The 14,341-nt window shown below is 38.6% G+C and overlaps 1 protein-coding gene across 7 annotated transcripts in view; it reads left to right on the plus strand.

The window, feature by feature from the left end:
* The window catches only part of LOC141171973 (myelin-associated glycoprotein-like), a 193,585-nt gene extending 179,681 nt beyond the window's left edge, over positions 1–13,904 (plus strand). For 3 of the 7 annotated variants that reach the window (XM_073655717.1, XM_073655716.1, XM_073655719.1), the window contains exons 9-11: positions 1,113–1,209; positions 2,085–2,178; positions 7,088–13,904. In XM_073655717.1, coding sequence (XP_073511818.1) covers positions 1,113–1,209; positions 2,085–2,178; positions 7,088–7,252 — 356 coding nt within the window. In that variant the 3' untranslated portion in view covers positions 7,253–13,904. Of the gene's footprint in view, positions 1–1,112; positions 1,210–2,084; positions 2,179–3,174; positions 3,216–7,087 lie in introns of those variants that run through there. The other 4 variants (XR_012252401.1, XM_073655720.1, XM_073655722.1 and 1 more) reach the window with 4 other exon arrangements.
* Positions 13,905–14,341: the final 437 nt, after the last annotated feature.

The raw sequence follows: 14,341 nt of genomic DNA on the forward strand, positions 1-14,341 counted from the left end.
ATCTCAGCAGTGAAATCCCATGGAATACAGGTGATTGCTTTGTACAGACTGTATGTCCTGGATGAAAGCGGTAGCGTGTGGCTGCTCGGTAGACAACTAGACTGCGGCTAAAAGACACCCATCACAGGATGTGACCAATGAATTTCCATTTTCTGTACTGGCTGGCTATGAAGAAGAGGAATTACTTGTGCCAGGGCCCTACAGACACAAGTTGTTAGATATGGCTCATTCTCATGAGTTGGATGGGCATCTGGGAGTTGACAACACTAAGGAGCGGATCCTCCAGAGGTTATACTGGCCTGTCGGTCTTGTCCCACATGCCAGTTGACCTCCCCGGTGGCCCACTTCTGCAGTCTCTTAGTTCCATTGCCAATTATTGAGGTTCCATTCGAACGCATAGCCATGGATTTGTTGGGACCCCTGGTAAACCCCGCCAGAGAACATCAGTATATATTGGTGGTCTTAGATTACATTAAATGGTACCCAGAGACACTTTGAGGCACTCCTCCGAGTGCCTGCATTCTCCACCAACTGTAAAGATTCTCACTTTGGCAGCTGGTAGAGTACACACAGGGATCCAGTTCTTGTGTCCAAATAGTGATTGGTTTATTAAAAGTCCGTAAAATATCACAGTTCACAAATGACAACAGCCTGTTCTTGAAATAAAGGTGTGACAAAATAAACAAAACAGTTCATATAGCAGGTACAGGCTCAGCCTTTTAGAATAAAGTCCATCCTATCTCCCACTGACTAGCGCAATAAGATCCTTTTCTCCATCCACACACAGACAGCTCTGAGTCTGCTCAGTTGCCATAAAAAGCACCTGAAAAGCCTGTACTGGAGATATGGGAGTGACCATTCCCACCCAAGCTCTTCTAGTTGCCCCTGAAACCCGGACCCAAAATCCAGTCTCATTAAAAACTTCTCAGCAACCTACTGTTGCTGGAACCTCATCTCCGAGAGTAACATCACCTAGGCTACCCACCTCGGTATCACATACCTCCCATCCAGGACTTAACCACCTGCTTTCCTACAATATATATACACATATATATATTTAAAGTTCAATTCTATATTTTACTCATTGATACCTTTCTCTTCTTTCTTCGTAGATAACTTAATTTGGGCCAAGGTTGGTCCCGTTGGAGCTGTGGTGGTTTTCGTCATCCTTGTAGCTGTCGGTGGCTACATGATTAAAACCAGAGAAAAGTAAGGAACATTTCTTGTGTGTGAACCAGATACTAGAATATAGTTATAGTCGCTTGTTTAAGAGAATATCATATATTACAGAGATGTAACACATACCCATGGAATAGAGCCTCATCTAGGGGGGCAATGTTTACATCACACATGACAAATTCCAAGCATTTGCAGTCAATTTTTAAGAAAATTGTATCGAAAAATTGTATAGACAAGCCCTCTTTTCACTGACCAAACTCCTTCAAGCCACACCCAGTTGCCATCTCCTGAGCATGGATCAGGATGTTGGGACTCGGCATCACAGCTAAAAAATCAGTTGAGAAGTTCTTCGTGGAAAAGACTTGACAACTTTTCCAGAAGTCTGGGAGGTCTCCTTTTTTTCCAAACATTTCGGAATCTTACATACTACAATGTGTATGGATATGAAATGTCAAAAGGTGGAATCCTTGGGAAATTAATATGGTGCGATGATATATAATGATCCATTGCTGGGGTACTCTGGATTTAAATCACCACTCAGGGGTGTAGCTATTGGGGATTCAAAACAAGTAATCAAATCCAAACCCTGCCGCCTAATGGAGCCCAACAGCCCCTCTGCTACCTATAGTGACCACCAGTATTGATATTGACACATGGTAGGTGAAGGGCTCTCTTATAGATTTTGATTTGGAGCCCAGAAGCTTAAAAATGGAGATTAAATATGTCATATTTTAAACATTTTTATTGTTGGGTTTCTGTACGCTGAGACCTCCTGCAATCTCTAGATGGAAGGGAGAACCGTTTTCCTGAACGTTGCCCCCTTCAAGTTGGGAGATTTCCGCATCATTTTTATAATTTAGCTACAACTTTAATATAAATTTACCATACTTGACTTTGTGCCATAGGAAGAGCGTAACAGAAAGCTCCAGCTTTATCCAGACAGAGACCTCCCCGTCATACAGTGGAGATGGGTCCAAGAAAAAATTAGGAAAAATAGAGGTAAGATAAAATTCTCTATTTTTTTTTTTTATTATTATTGAGTAAAATAGATTTTTGGAGATAAATATTTTGTACCATATTATGGGCAAAGTAATATCATACCTCACAACATTTGCATCCCCAATCATGGGACACTTTTAAAAATTGCCCCTTATCTGCCCATTTTGATGTAAACTTGATAGACCACTGCTCAATTTAATGAAGAATGGGATAGTCAGGGAGAATAGTGATACCCGTAACTTTTTTCAGTTGCATCCTACATTGTAGATGGTTTGAAAACTTGGTTCTCCATGTTTTCCAGGTGTTCCCGAGTCAGTTAGGTCAGATAGTAGATAAAATAAATGGGGTCTAAGTGTGGAGCCCTTGCCATTTCCATGATGAAGGTAAAATAAATGGGATTCCAAGAGCGGAATCATCACCAATTCCATGAGCAAGATGCCCTGTTGGGCACATATGACTGCTGTGACGGTTAGAGGTGAAGGCAGAGGAAAAATGTGAATACCTCAGTAGCTACGCCCCTGGGTGAAAAAGTCCAGCCCCAGAACTTAGACTCTAGCCAATGCTGGAACTCCTTAAGAAGATCTGAGCCCTCACTGATAACCTGGATGATAGGGTCCCAGATCTGGTTTGAATTCTGGACCCATATAGGCTTTCAAGGCATTGAGGTGCCTAGACTTCTTAGCTATGGGCCAAATGCTTTTTTTTTTTATAACTTTTTGAAACTTTTGAAAACTATTCACATATAAAACATAACCATACACCAATCCTGATATGGGATATAAATGGACCAACTAATATAGTAATTCAGGTGACCCCATAGTTGATATTGAATGTTGGAATAAAACCACAAGTTTTTGAATATATTTGGGTCTACCTTGTTCTATGACAAATCTGATAAAGCATACACTATTAACTAATAACGTGAGTCACCGTGTGTTTTTTTAACTAAAATCATGAACCACCATGTAACATTCACTAATATACCTTCTTCAACAGTCAGGAGAGATCTGTGCGGTGGAGGTAAAATGATCCAAAAGGTACGTACTTTGCTGTATATGTGTTAACAATGAATTTTGGACTTTCTGTGTAGGGAAGAAATGATCAGAAATGGACAATAGAATTAACTGCTTGGGATTTAGGACAAGGCGCCTACTTAGTGATGGCAGTTGAAGCCATCATGCTGTTCATCCAAGATGGCCCATCTCTTAGAGAAGAGAAGGGATCTTTTGACCCTTTTCTTATGGTTGTTCTAAGGATAAACCATTTCTGGATCATGAAAAGGAGAGATAGGGCCAACCTATTTTTGACTACTCCACTTGCTACATTGAAAGTTCATGGACAACCACTATGGTATGTAAAGCCTTCATAAGTGGTGTGACCATGCCTAGTAGAAATTTCACTTTTTTTCAGAAGTTTTTTGTTTAATTATTTTAGTTTTTAATGTTCAGATGGTTCTTGACCTTCCCAGCTACAAAACCACTGCTGCTCCATTAAAAAATTAAAAACCTATGAAACTGATCCACGTGAGGGACAGAAGATCGGAATCACCCATACTATTGATTGGTGATGGAACCCTGACCAGTCTAACATGTATCACCTAGTTAGTGGATATGCAATCAAAGTTTTTGGCCATAATAACCCTATAACATTACTAAATTGATAGCTTTTAAAAAAATGTGGACTATTTTTTCCTGATGCTTTTAATCACGCCCCCTGATGAAGCAAAGAGTGAAACGTGCGTTGGAGTACTAGAGTCACACACCATTTGAGTATTGTAATATCTAATTATGTTGATGTATCATGGGGTCCTCCATTGCATTTCTCTGTTAAACATATATATACAGTACAGACCAAAGGTTTGGATACACCTTCTCATTTAAAGATTTTTCTTTATTTTCATGACTATGAAAATTGTACATTCACACTGAAGGTATCAAAACTATGAATTAACACATGTGGAATTATATACTTAACAAAAAAGTGTGAAACAACTGAAAATATGTCTTATATTCTAGGTTCTTCAAAGTAGCCACCTTTTGCTTTGATGACTGCTTTGCACACTCTTGGCATTCTCTTGATAAGCTTCAAGAGGTAGTCACCGGAAATGGTCTTCCAACAATCTTGAAGGAGTTCCCAGAGATGCTTAGCACTTGTTGGCCCTTTTGCCTTCATTCTGCGGTCCAGCTCACCCCAAACCATCTCGATTGGGATCAGGTCTGGTGACTGTGGAGGCCAGGTCATCTGGCGTAGCACCCCATCACTCTCCTTCTTGGTCAAATAGCCCTTACACAGCCTGGAGGTGTGTTTGGGGTCATTGTCCTGTTGAAAAATAAATGATGGTCCAACTAAACGCAAACCGGATGGAATAGCATGCCGCTGCAAGATGCTGTGGTAGCCATGCTGGTTCAGTATGCCTTCAATTTTAAATAAATCCCCAACAGTGTCACCAGCAAAGCACCCCCACACCATCACACCTCCTCCTCCATGCTTCACGGTGGGAACCAGGCATGTAGAGTCCATCCGTTCACCTTTTCTGCGTCACACAAAGACACGGTGGTTGTAACCAAAGATCTCAAATTTGGACTCATCAGAGCAAAGCACAGATTTCCACTGGTCTAATGTCCGTTCCTTGTGTTCTTTAGCCCAAACAAGTCTCTTCTGCTTGTTGCCTGTCCTTAGCAGTGGTTTCCTAGCAGCTATTTTACCATGAAGGCCTGCAGCACAAAGTCTCCTCTTAACAGTTGTTGAAGAGATGTGTCTGCTGCTAGAACTCTGTGTGGCATTGACCTGGTCTCTAATCAGAGTTGCTGTTAACCTGCGATTTCTGAGGCTGGTGACTCGGATAAACTTATCCTCAGAAGCAGAGGTGACTCTTGGTCTTCCTTTCCTTGGGCGGTCCTCATGTGAGCCAGTTTCTTTGTAGCAATTGATGGTTTTTGCAACTGCACTTGGGACACTTTCAAAGTTTTCCCAATTTTTCGGACTGACTGACCTTCATTTCTTAAAGTAATGATGGCCACTCATTTTTCTTTACTTAGCTGCTTTTTACTTACCATAATACAAATTCTAACAGTCTATTTAGTAGGACTATCAGCTGTGTATCCACCTGACTTCTGCACAACACAACTGATGGTCCCAACCCCATTTATAAGGCAAGAAATCCCACTTATTAAACCTGACAGGGCACACCTGTGAAGTGAAGACCATTTCCGGTGACTACCTCTTGAAGCTCATCAAGAGAATGCCTAGAGTGTGCAAAGCTGTCATCAAAGCAAAAGGTGGCTACTTTGAAGAACCTAGAATATAAGACATATTTTCAGTTGTTTCACACATTTTTGTTAACTATATAATTCCACATGTGTTAATTCATAGTTTTGATACCTTCAGCGTGAATGTACAATTTTTAAAGTCATGAAAATACAGAAAAATCTTTAAATGAGAAGGTGTGTCCAAACTTTTGGTCTGTACTCTATATATTTTTTAATTATTTATTTTCAATAAAAGTTATGAATTTTTAGAGACTATATGCACCTATCTTTTCTTTGGGAGGTATATATTGTTCAGGTGTGTCTTTAGCAATTAATAGGAAAGTACATGCTCTATATGTTGGTAGTCAAGCTTAGATTGGTAGGTTTTCTAGACCAAGAACATTCTTCCCAATATTGTATATTTTTTGAAGAATTTTAGAAAACGTCATCTTCTGATTGCTTCTTCCCTATCAATGTTTGCCAGATTTTTTTTTTTTCAGCTGAAAGAAATTGTCTTGTGGGTCTTGGTTTCTAAAAAAATTGTTAACTTCTATTGAAATTTTTGCTTTGTATTCTTGTGCAAACAGTGTGATGTCTTGTTACTGTATTTTTATATTTATTGTATGTTTTACAACATGATATTTTACAAGAGTTTTATAATGAAATTTGTTTTTATTAAATATGTATACATTTTTGGAAATCCAATTACAAATATTTGTGGTGAGGATAGGACCGGTGCTGGTCCGAATAAAATTTTTGGGAGTTACGAAAATGAGGAAACAAGCAGCACCCTCCCAAATAATTCAGGGGAGAGCACCCCCTACCTAAGCAAGAGGGTCATAACTTCTGACAAGTTTTGGGTGGAGCAGATATTCTTATATTTCCTAGACTATAAATGGCTGTTGATATTTACAGTAGAGCTGGGGTGGAATTAAATGCTACTCGAATTTTGCAAATATAATTTTTTTTGCGCAGAATCCTCCTGGGTGTTATGTCTTGAGACTCCCTAGAGCATAATAATGGGCATTAAACTCATGGAGAATAACATCTCCACTAATCAAATTTCCCAGGAAAATCAGGTGATTTGGTATTTTGCCTGATCCGCTCATCTTTAGTTTTCAGTACTAAGTCCCTGGTGAGCCAGTGGTAAATAAGGGACTAAGTCCCTGGTGCCCCCATGGTGATTACATATTTCCTGGTGGGTGATTCGTATAATTTGTCGCTACTAATCAAATTTCCCAGGAAAATCAAGTGAATTGGTATTTCGCCTGATCCGCTCATCTCTAGTTTTCAGTACTAAGTCCCTGGTGAGCAAGTGGTAAATAAGGGACTAAGTCCCTGGTGCCCCCATGGTGATTACATATTTCCTGGTGGGTGATTCGTATAATTTGTCGCTACTAATCAAATTTCCCAGGAAAATCAAGTGAATTGGTATTTCGCCTGATCCGCTCATCTCTAGTTTTCAGTACTAAGTCCCTGGTGAGCAAGTGGTAAATAAGGGACTGAGTCTCAGGTGCCCGCATAGAGATTACATATTTCACGATGGTTTATTTTGTATATTTTGTTTCTAATCTATATTGTTTCCCCAAATACCTATTGTCTTGTTTTCTATACGTTCACCGCATGATTTTTGCAATTTTATCTTTTTACTTTGTTTCTAGAACCAATTTCTCAGTATTTCGGAAAGAATCCTATTGAGTAAGAGGAAGCAAAAACCAACTGTGGACTCTGAGTATGCAAATATTGACTTTACAAAGAAAAGTGTAACGGATATCTACACCTCCCCCGAGGAGCTGACTGAATACGCGGAAATCCGGGTGAAATGACGGCCACTTATCTAACAGCACAAAACACAACTGACCCAATGTCTTGCCGCCATCGTAAAAAATTAAGCCCAAAATATCAAAGGATTGAAAAAAAAGAGAAGAGATTCATTTTCCTGAGGAATATACACAATATTGTTTAAAGTGTACTTATTGTTTTATTCTCATGAATCGGTATAAAAAATGAGGAGGGAGGAGGGAGATGCAGCTGCAGCGAGGAAGAGGGAGAATTTTGACTGGTCAGATCTCCAACGGAGGGGAGGAAAAATACTCCAAATTGGTAATTTAGGAGTTTTTTTCTAACAATATGTACATCTTAATTTACAGAATTTATTAATAGCCACAGGTGTGAATAACATCGACTTGTCATCTTTTGGAACTTGGTATTCAAGAGAGGATAAGTCTTGCAATGACCATGCTCCCCTTTTATACACTTCATGTTCCTTCTTCCTGTCCCCTCAGTCCCTGCCTTCCTGAGACAGCGGTGGCCAAAATTTTCTTCGGACTTGCTGACTTCTCGAAAGCTTTGGCAGGACTCGTGAGATTTACTGACTCTTCCGGGAGTCTTGGACATCTCTCCTTTTTCCGACAGCCTCTTGTACATTTTTTTTTTTTAAAAATTGGCATATACAGCGTCGGTTCTAACATGCAATTTTTCAAAAATTGTCAAAATTTTTGTCAAGGTTGGGTTCTAACACGCCTTGCTAAAACTAAAGTCAGTAGTCGATTGGTTGCTGTAATCACATGACATAAATATTATATGTTTACAATGTTATACTCATGTTTATAAACCTCATACTTTTAGGATTCCAAAAGCCCCTCCCCTTTGTTTTCTGGTCTTGAGAATAAAGGAAAATCCCCTCTCTGTTCCTAGAGTCTGGGAGGTCCCTCCTTTTTTCCTGACAGCCTCTTGTACATTTTTTTTTTTTTTAAATTGGCATATACAGAGTAGGTTCTAACATGCAATTTTTCAATTGCAATTTTGCCAATGTTGGGTTCTAACACGCCTTGCCAAAACTAAAGTCAGAAGATGATTGGTTGCTGTGATCACATGTCATAAATATTATAGATTTTACAATATTATGCTCATGTTTATAAACATCATACTTTTAGGATTCCAAAAGCCCCTCCCCTTTGTTTTCTGCTCTTGAGAACAAAGGAAAATCCTGTCTTTTGCAAACTTCCTGTTCCACATGCAAATTTACCGCTACCGAATACCACACCTACGTGACTTCATGGGGGCTGTCCATACACGCTGGATAGAAGTTGGTGATTCTGTATTGTAGCAATAACCCTCCAAATCTCACTTCCCTCCTACCATATTTATTGATTGCTTGGCCGGATGGATCGGCTCCAGGCAATGGCGCCAGTTGTGTCAGAGGGAGTGGGTGTCTTCTTAAGTTTCATGGTTCCATCTCTCTACCCACAATCCTTTGTGCTGTTAGTTTTCTGGGGAAAAAAAAAAAGCTAATGTGTGCTGGATCAGATAAACCTGATGAGTCCAAAACTCTGGGAATTATTATTTGTGGCTCCGGATACACAGGCGGACTCGCTACGTGTGTCATGTGCAATCTATGCCAGAGGTTTTCTACTAAATCTAAAGCATTTCCCTTATTTTTACCCCCCCCCAATATCTCCCTATTATTTCATCTAACCATATAGGGGGCGCTGTTCTCTTGCCTACTCTATTTATATTAAGCTTTGCGCCCTAATTTATGCAGAAAGTGCCGCCCCCTGGACTCCCAATTAATACCGAAATGCTGTATATGCCCGTCTCCTGCGCATAGTTGCCTGAATCTAAATAAAGAAAAACTTTATTTTCCAATCGTTACTAAAACTTTTTAATGACTTCTGCGGTTGAGTTAAAAAATCTAATAATTGTAAAATATATATTATATAAAGTAACAGAAAAATGATTCTTCATTGCCCGTCCATTCGACCTTGAAAGCGTCACTTTTTTTTAATAAAATGACCGCCACATGTAACGCAGGGTCAATAAACCTTCATTGAAAGTATCTTATTTTATAGAACGATTGCTATGCGATTTGTCATTGAGCTCTCTTTATTTATTTATTTTTTTTAATTTTTTTTTCCCAATTTTGTTAAATGTTTTCCATAGGCATTAAAACAATGAGCGCGTCACAAAATATTTATTCCCAATACGTAAATGCCAACACTGCTTTATTGTGTCATCAGAAAACGACCTAAATAACTTTTTTTATGTTAACTATATTTTTGAAACATTTTTTTAGCAATTTTTTTTTTCTGTGTTAAAACCAAGAAAATGGAAATCTTGCACTTTCCACAATGAAAACTGGGGTCCATTTTAGACTCTTTCTTCCTGATGTCTCAGTAAACGTACATTAAATTACCGAAAATAAAAGGGAAGTGATAGGAGCCCGAGTAATCAAAATGCAACAATCTTTATTAGAAAAACACGGGAAAAAACAGTAAGGATGAAATAAAGTTAGAATATATCAGTGCACCAGTGACTCCTAGTGGTCAAACAAATAATGACAGTTTGTTCTATGATAGGTTTATATATATTATATATATATATAAATATATATGTGTGTATATATATATATATATATATATATATATATATATATATATATATATATATATATATATATATATCTAGGTAAATATAGACCAAGTAAAATCTGAGACTGAAACAATCAAAAAAAAAGCAAAAGCAATGCAAAAAAAATTCTGTACACCTGCATGTATACTTATGCATATGAATAGTTCTTCACATTTAATACCCACCCTTAATATGCAGTGACAATTATTATTTTCTAGGGCTGTTCAGTATCACCACTGCTTCATGCATCTCGTTTTGCATTGCTTTTTGTGATTGTACTTGATCTGTTTTAATCTGATTATTATAGCATAAACTGCTAATATTTATTTGACCACTAGGAGTCACTGATGTACTGATACTTACTGCTATATTCTATCTTCATTTCACTGTAAATAGTACAAATTGCAATTGCACTTTTGACCACTAGGTGTCACCGCTGACTCATGAGATGCTTTCATGTATTCTGTGACTGAGGAGAAGCTATCTGCTATTCCATACATTATACCTCATTGATAGATCTTGCATGCAGGAGATTCTTCTTGTTTTTTCTCCCTTTTTAGAAACGTTTTACTGTTTTTACCGTGTTTTTCTAGTAAAGACTGTTACATTTTGATTACTTGGGCTTCTATCACTTACCTTTTTTTCAATTTGGAAGCGTCCCTTACACATATGCAAAGCACCAGACTCACTCAGACGGGTCACTGTGGTATCACTTGTGATTGTTAGATTCTGTGTTGTACAGGAGGGGGAGGAGGTGAGCTGTGACATCACCTATTGCGAATGGTGGATCCTGTGTTATCAGTTATTGTACAGGAGGAGGAGGTGAGCTGTGACATCACATATTATGAACGTGGATCCTGTGTTATCTGCTGTATATAGAGGAGTTATCAGTCATTGTACAGGAGGAGGTGAGCTGTGACATCACCTATTGTGAATGGTGGATCCTGTGTTATCTACTGTATATAGAGGTGTTGTCAGTCATTGTACAGGAGGAGGAGGAGGTGAGCTGTGACATCACCTATTGTGAATGGTGGATCCTGTGTTATCTACTGTATATAGAGGTGTTATCAGTCATTGTATAGGAGGAGGAGGAGGTGAGCTGTGACATCACCTATTGTGAATGGTGGATCCTGTGTTATCTACTGTATATAGAGGTGTTATCAGTCATTGTACAGGAGGAGGAGGAGGTGAGCTGTGACATCACCTATTGTGAATGGTGGATCCTGTGTTATCTACTGTATATAGAGGTGTTATCAGTCATTGTACAGGAGGAGGAGGAGGTGAGCTGTGACATCACCTATTGTGAATGGTGGATCCTGTGTTATCTACTGTATATAGAGGTGTTGTCAGTCATTGTACAGGAGGAGGAGGAGGTGAGCTGTGACATCACCTATTGTGAATGGTGGATCCTGTGTTATCAGTTATTGTACAGGAGGAGGAGGTGAGCTGTGACATCACCTATTGTGAATGGTGGATCCTGTGTTATCAGTTATTGTACAGGAGGAGGAGGTGAGCTGTGACATCACCTATTGTGAATGGTGGATCCTGTGTTATCAGTTATTATACAGGAGGAGGAGGTGAGCTGTGACATCTCCTATTGTGAATGGTGGATCCTGTGTTATCTACTGTATATAGAGGTGTTATCAGTCATTGTACAGGTGGAGGTGAGCTGTGACATCACCTATTGTGAATGGAGGATCCTGTGTTATCTACTGTATATAGAGGTGTTATCAGTCATTGTACAGGTGGAGGTGAGCTGTGACATCACCTATTGTGAATGGAGGATCCTGTGTTATCTACTGTATATAGAGGTGTTATCAGTCATTGTACAGGTGGAGGTGAGCTGTGACATCACCTATTGTGAATGGAGGATCCTGTATTATCTACTGTATGTAAAGTTGTAATCAGTCATTGTACAGGAGGTGGAGGAGGTGAGCTGTGACATCACCTATTGTGAATGGAGGATCCTATGTTATCTACTGTATGTAAAGTTGTAATCAGTCATTGTACAGGAGGAGGAGGAGGTGAGCTGTGACATCACCTATTGTATATGGTGGATCCTGTGTTATCTACTGAATATAGAGGTGTTATCAGTCATTGTACAGGAGGGGGAGGAGGTGAGCTGTGACATCATATATTGTGAATGGTGGATCCTGTGTTATCTACTGAGTATAGAGGTGTTATCAGTCATTGTACAGGAGGAGGAGGTGAGCTGTGACATCACCTATTCTGAATGGTGGATCCTGTGTTATCTACTGTATGTAAAGTTGTAATCAGTCATTGTACAGGAGGAGGAGGTGAGCTGTGACATCACCTATTGTATATGGTGGATCCTGTGTTATCTACTGAATATAGAGGTGTTATCAGTCATTGTACAGGAGGGGGAGGAGGTGAGCTGTGACATCATATATTGTGAATGGTGGATCCTGTGTTATCTACTGAGTATAGAGGTGTTATCAGTCATTGTACAGAAGGAGGAGGTGAGCTGTGACATCACCTATTCTGAATGGTGGATCCTGTGTTATCTACTGTATGTAAAGTTGTAATCAGTCATTGTACAGGAGGAGGAGGTGAGCTGTGACATCACCTATTGTATATGGTGGATCCTGTGTTATCTACTGAATATAGAGGTGTTATCAGTCATTCTAATCCTGCTTCTGATGATAATGAGACTGCTGAAAACTCTTTCTGAAAGAACAGGAAGTATGTGTCTAATATTGCTCCAGTGTCCTGCGTGAAAATTGCAAGATTTCTGTTTTATTTATATGGAATGTTACAAAACTTTATTTAAGTAATAGGTAATTTTCTGATTATATACAATCCCTTTAAATATCATGAATGATTTGCAGATAAAACTGCAGATCCATCTGTCATTGCAGCTAAAGGGTCCGAGTCCTTTTACCAGATAAGAACATAATAAGCTTGGTATACAGTAAATAGGGACCTGTTACAGATTTTGCAGTAGGGTCCAGTAGCTGTAAATTCACCTTTGGGTGATGGATATTAAGGAAGTAGGGAAAAAAATGAAGCCGGAAGAGCAGGAGGATGTCGTAGCTTTACCTAAATATTAGGACCAATAAATAAATTCTCTCTCCCATTACTTTCATTTTTTTACCTTTGAAGCTGAATTAATTTTTTAATTTATCTATAAAAGTCAGAGCTCAACTTTCCTACAGTCACCACTAGGGGGAGCTTAGTATCTCATTGCATACAACATTTCCATTGAACTCAATATTAACACAGTATGCAGTGAGCTCCCTCTAGTGGTGACTGCAGACAAGCAGGATTTTATACTACAACATTTCAGGTTCTGTTTTAGAAGTTTTGTCGATATCTTTATCTGACAAATCATATATTTAGGGATTTCTGATAGTTACTTTGTACAAGATTCTGAATTTGAATTGTATTTTTCTTCTTGGAATCTGCGTACAATGTAACATTGCAAACAATTTTTACTTGTACTGATTGTATTAATTAATACACGTCTTACACTTCAATGACTCCGGAGCAGCATTCAAGATTCTGCTGTCAACATGGCCACTACACATGGTTTAGACACACACCTCTAACAGTTTAGCTGAGGTTTTGTATCACACAATCCAACAGAAAAACTAAGTGTATACAAATAAGAAACCATCAGGTGTCAACCGAGAGATGAAAAGTTGTGTTGTCTGACAACAGCAGAATTTTGAATGCAGCTCTGGCTGTGATAGAAGTTAAGATACGACACATATTTCCGAGCAAGAAATCTCTTGCAAGCGCCACCTTGAACATAAGAGTTACAGATTGGATGCAATGGAGGAATAACCTCTTTTCAAAAAGTATTTGTCTTGTGTCTTTGCACTGTAATCAGTTCCAGCCTGTTTCCCTCCCATCCCAAACCCAACAGAGTCTGTAACTTATTGCTTGATGTAAACTCCGGTAAACTACATAACATTATTATTATTATTATTATTATTGTTATATAGATTTCAAATGTTCATACAGTATAATACAACTGTATATAATATGAAAGCAAATGTTCATGTTGGTGACCCTGGTGCAAATAAAGTTACAGAAACTGGTGTATATGTGATGTTCTTTATATTCATAATATCTGTACGTCGGTTATATTCCAGCACATAGGGGCAGTATTATAGTAGTTATATTCTTGTACATAGGGGGCAGTATTATAGTAGTTATATTCTTGTACATAGGGGCAGTATTATAGTAGTTATATTCTTGTACATAGGGGCAGTATTATAGTAGTTATATTCTTGTACATAGGGGCAGTATTATAGTAGTTATATTCTTGTACATAGGAGCAGTATTATAGTAGTTATATTCTTGTACATAGGGGGCAGTATTATAGTAGTTATATTCTTGTACATAGGGGCAGTATTATAGTAGTTATATTCTTGTACATAGGAGCAGTATTATAGTAGATATATTCTTGTACATAGGAGGCAGTATTATAGTAGTTATATTCTTGTACATAGGGGCAGTATTATAGTAGTTATATTCTT

This window comes from Phyllobates terribilis, unplaced genomic scaffold, assembly GCF_046119375.1.
Source record: "Phyllobates terribilis strain yellow unplaced genomic scaffold, ASM4611937v1 Scaffold_12__6_contigs__length_324123572, whole genome shotgun sequence".
Classification (NCBI taxonomy): domain Eukaryota; kingdom Metazoa; phylum Chordata; class Amphibia; order Anura; family Dendrobatidae; genus Phyllobates; species Phyllobates terribilis.